Source organism: Otolemur garnettii, unplaced genomic scaffold (genome assembly GCF_000181295.1).
Source record: "Otolemur garnettii isolate 467f Iridium unplaced genomic scaffold, OtoGar3 scaffold00217, whole genome shotgun sequence".
NCBI classification, from domain to species: Eukaryota; Metazoa; Chordata; class Mammalia; order Primates; family Galagidae; genus Otolemur; species Otolemur garnettii.
The window spans coordinates 1973877-1977257 of NW_003852612.1; the positions used below are offsets into that span (position 1 = coordinate 1973877).

A 3381-nucleotide genomic window follows, 5' to 3' on the forward strand; every position below is an offset into this window, starting at 1 on the left:
AGAAAGAGATTTTAATCAACAAATCACATACCTACTGGGTTCCAGGCAGGAATAAAACAAGTGCCCTGCTAGAGACAGGTTTGAAGCCCTGCACCCCCAGTGCTGCCCTGGAGCAGTCAGTTGGCCTAGGAGCAGCATGAGAACAGGTCCCAACTGGAGGCTCACTTCAGGAAATACCCTCTCCCATCTGGGGCCCCATAGAGGACACTGTGGTCAGGGGTTGGAGATTGGTGCCAGGCCTGCAAAGAAGCCACTATATACTACTGCCAGGTTCTGGCCTCCTCATGGGTGGGGGTGGGGCCAGGCTGAGAGAGGTGAAGTGACCACAGAGGCCTAGGTAATGATATGTACTCTGTTTTGGTCCCCAGGTCTACACTGCTGCTTCCTTGGACTCTGAGTCACCAAAATGCCCATCCTGGAAAAAGATCCTCATAAGATGGCAGCAAAGCCCCCAAGCAATGAGGAGGAGTCTGTGAGTGACTTTTGGAACCCCCTCTCTTTCTGTTCTCCCCACTCGCCCTTGCTTCCAGAATAGTTCTGGGTGGGACTGGCCCTCAGCATTGCCTGACCTTCAGCCATGTACTCTCCTGCACAAAGACCAGGCTGTAGCCTGCTGAGGAGCCTGGGAAGGCCTTAGAAGGGCTGGGGGTGGCCTCAGGGAGTTCTACTTCCTGGTCCCAAAGCCAGAAAGAGCCCTTGACCAGGCCAGGTGTTTCACTCAAGTCCCACCAAAGTTCCACTTCTGTCATCTTTGAACTCAGTGGGATTGCCTTAAGGTAGGGCTCACTGCTGTGAGTCCTGCTGCATCTCTGCTCTAGCTGCTATCACAAGTTCAGCCCAGGAGCCTTAGGCACCATTTTCCCCACTGACTTGAGACAATGCCTTTAAGTGACAAAGTAACACACTTGACTTCAGGTAGCTGCCTATTGGGCCCTCTCCAACATGTCTTTTTGCCACCCTGTCTGCCCTCTCCCCTCAGGCTTCATTTAAAACCCTGAACACAACTTCTGGCTTCTCCTACCATGTTGCTCACTACATTGTCCTGACCTCTGGGGCTGGCAGTCTCCTCTGTCATTACCTCTGGTCTGTGGCAGGCTCCCACACCCCCACCCCATTGGACTGTGACTTCTTTGAGGACAGCTCTGTCTCTCCATCGTCTCCACATCCAGCCCAGGGCCTGCCTTCCATGAACTGCCCAAGAAACATGTATTGACCTGAGACTCCAGAGTCCAAAGACCTTCACTAGCACAGGGCCAGAAGTCCAGGGGAGTCTGAGCAAGAGCCTAGGGAGGCTGAGATGTCTGAGCTGAAACTTTTTGCTTCACTCCTTTCTATCCATCACTGATTCCCTCTTACCCAGGCTGAGCCCTAGCACACTGTTAGACCCCATAAAGAGGGTGGCAGCTTCTCGCAAGGGCTCCAGCCAGACCCACAGGACTGGGCTTTCTATAGGTGCTGCTTACCTACCCACCACACAGACTGCCACCACCACCACCATCCCTGACACACGGGGTGGAAGAACTGAACAATGGGGGTGGGGGGGGGCTCACTGAGAATGGGCTGGCCACCTGGGATGCTGTCCAAATCCATCTTCCATCATTCCCCAGGGCAGAAGCAACCTGCAGTTGGCACTGATGCCCTGCCAGAGCAGTGAATTCTAGAGACAGGATCAGACAGGTAGAGGAGCATCATTCATCCATCATTGCACACTTATATGGTCATCCTCCTTCACCCTGGGTATAGCAGCAGCAGCAGCAGAGCAGGGGGTGCTTTTGAGGGGCCCCCTCCCTGTGCAGGCCACCATGTTGGGGATGGATCCTTGGCTGCCTCATGGAAACTCGCCACTCCACAGAGCAGAAGCCCCTGAAGGAAGATAGCCCACTGCCCACCAGCTTTGTATAACTGAAGCAGTAACATTAAAAGTCCTGCTTCCCTACCGTCACCAGCTAAGTGAGGAAGAAGGAAAGGAGGGGATGGAAAAGGGGATGAGGGGGGAAGGGAGAAAACAACTGGGGGAAAGGACCATGAAGGCTGAGCTCGGCTCCCATCTCTGCCACCAGGTTGTGGTGTGACCTTGGACTATTCTCTTCACTCTGTGGGACCCAATTTCCTTATCCATAAATGGGACAAAAATTCCTGTCATGGCTAAGTCACAAAATTGAAGATACATGTGAGACCTCTGGGTAAACAGAATTGGTGAACTGGGAGGCACAGTACCCATATAGGGCAATGGGGTGGGGGCTTCTGACTAGACTCTAGCCACACTTTGGGGCCCCCAAAGATTATGGGTTTCCTATTAGAAATTCCTCCAGGGATAAGGACAGCAATGTCATCACCTTTTCTATGGGTCTGTTTGGGGCCAGTTGTTTCTCCCATTCAGTTTGCTGTGTGTCCCTCTCAGGTGGAAATTGTTATTTATGTTCTATGGATAAGGAGCTGAGGCTTGGGGAGATTTGGAGAGAGGGACTTCCACTGTATCCCAGTCCCTGCCCTTAATACCCATGTGGGGGGAAAAAAAAGCCCTGCCTGGGTTTTATAACTAGGAGGGACTTACAAAGAACTCGTATTCCCAGGAATCATCTTGCATAATTCTGGTCATCTGGGCCATCTTTACCCTTCCAAATCTCTCCGTGAGAGCAGAACCCTTCAAATCCAGAGCTCAGTCAGACTCTAGAGCCCCAGCTGGGAATAAGTCTTATATTATTAAGAGTGACCAGCAGATAACAATATTAACAACAGGACTATTTCATCTTAGATCCATCCTTTATGGTTTATAAACACTTTCATGTCCTTTGTCTCTTTGATCTTATGACAGGTAGAGGTTATTACTCCAGTGTAATAAACTGAGTTTATTCCAGGGGAATAAACTGAGGCACAGTGTGAGGATGACTTGTCAAAGGTCACAGAGCCACTCAGCAGCACGGTTGGGTATGAACTCAGGCCTGTGTGGTACCAACATCATGGTCTTTTCTTGTGCACTCTGTGCCCTCCTGGGGGCAGAACGCAGAGTGGGCTGGGACAGCAAAAAGAAAGTCCAGGGGAGTCTGGGCAAGAGCCTGGGGAGGCTGAGATGTCTGAGCTGAGACTTCTCTGCATCTCTGTTCTAGCTGCTATCACAAGTTCAGCCTGGGAGCCTTAGGCACCATTTTCCCCACTGGCTTGAGACAATGCCTTTAAGTGACAAAAATAACACCTGGTCCCGGAGGAGCAGTTTCCTAAATTCATAATCCTACTGAGTTGAGCCCTAGAAACAGGTCTCAGGACAGAGAGCAGGATAAGACAGAGCAAGACAGATACTAGGGCCACACCTGAGACAGATACTAGGGCCATACCAGAGGGAGACAGATACTAGGGCCACACCTGAGACAGATACTAGGGCCA

At 51.4% G+C, this 3381-nt stretch overlaps 1 protein-coding gene across 1 annotated transcript in view; it reads left to right on the forward strand.

The window, feature by feature from the left end:
* CHAT (choline O-acetyltransferase) overlaps nucleotides 1–3381 on the forward strand; it is a 56305-nt gene that overhangs the window by 2497 nt on the left and 50427 nt on the right. The window contains exon 2 of the mRNA XM_003801661.2: nucleotides 369–472. Coding sequence (XP_003801709.1) covers nucleotides 407–472 — 66 coding nt within the window. The 5' untranslated portion in view covers nucleotides 369–406. The remainder of the gene's footprint in view (nucleotides 1–368; nucleotides 473–3381) is intronic.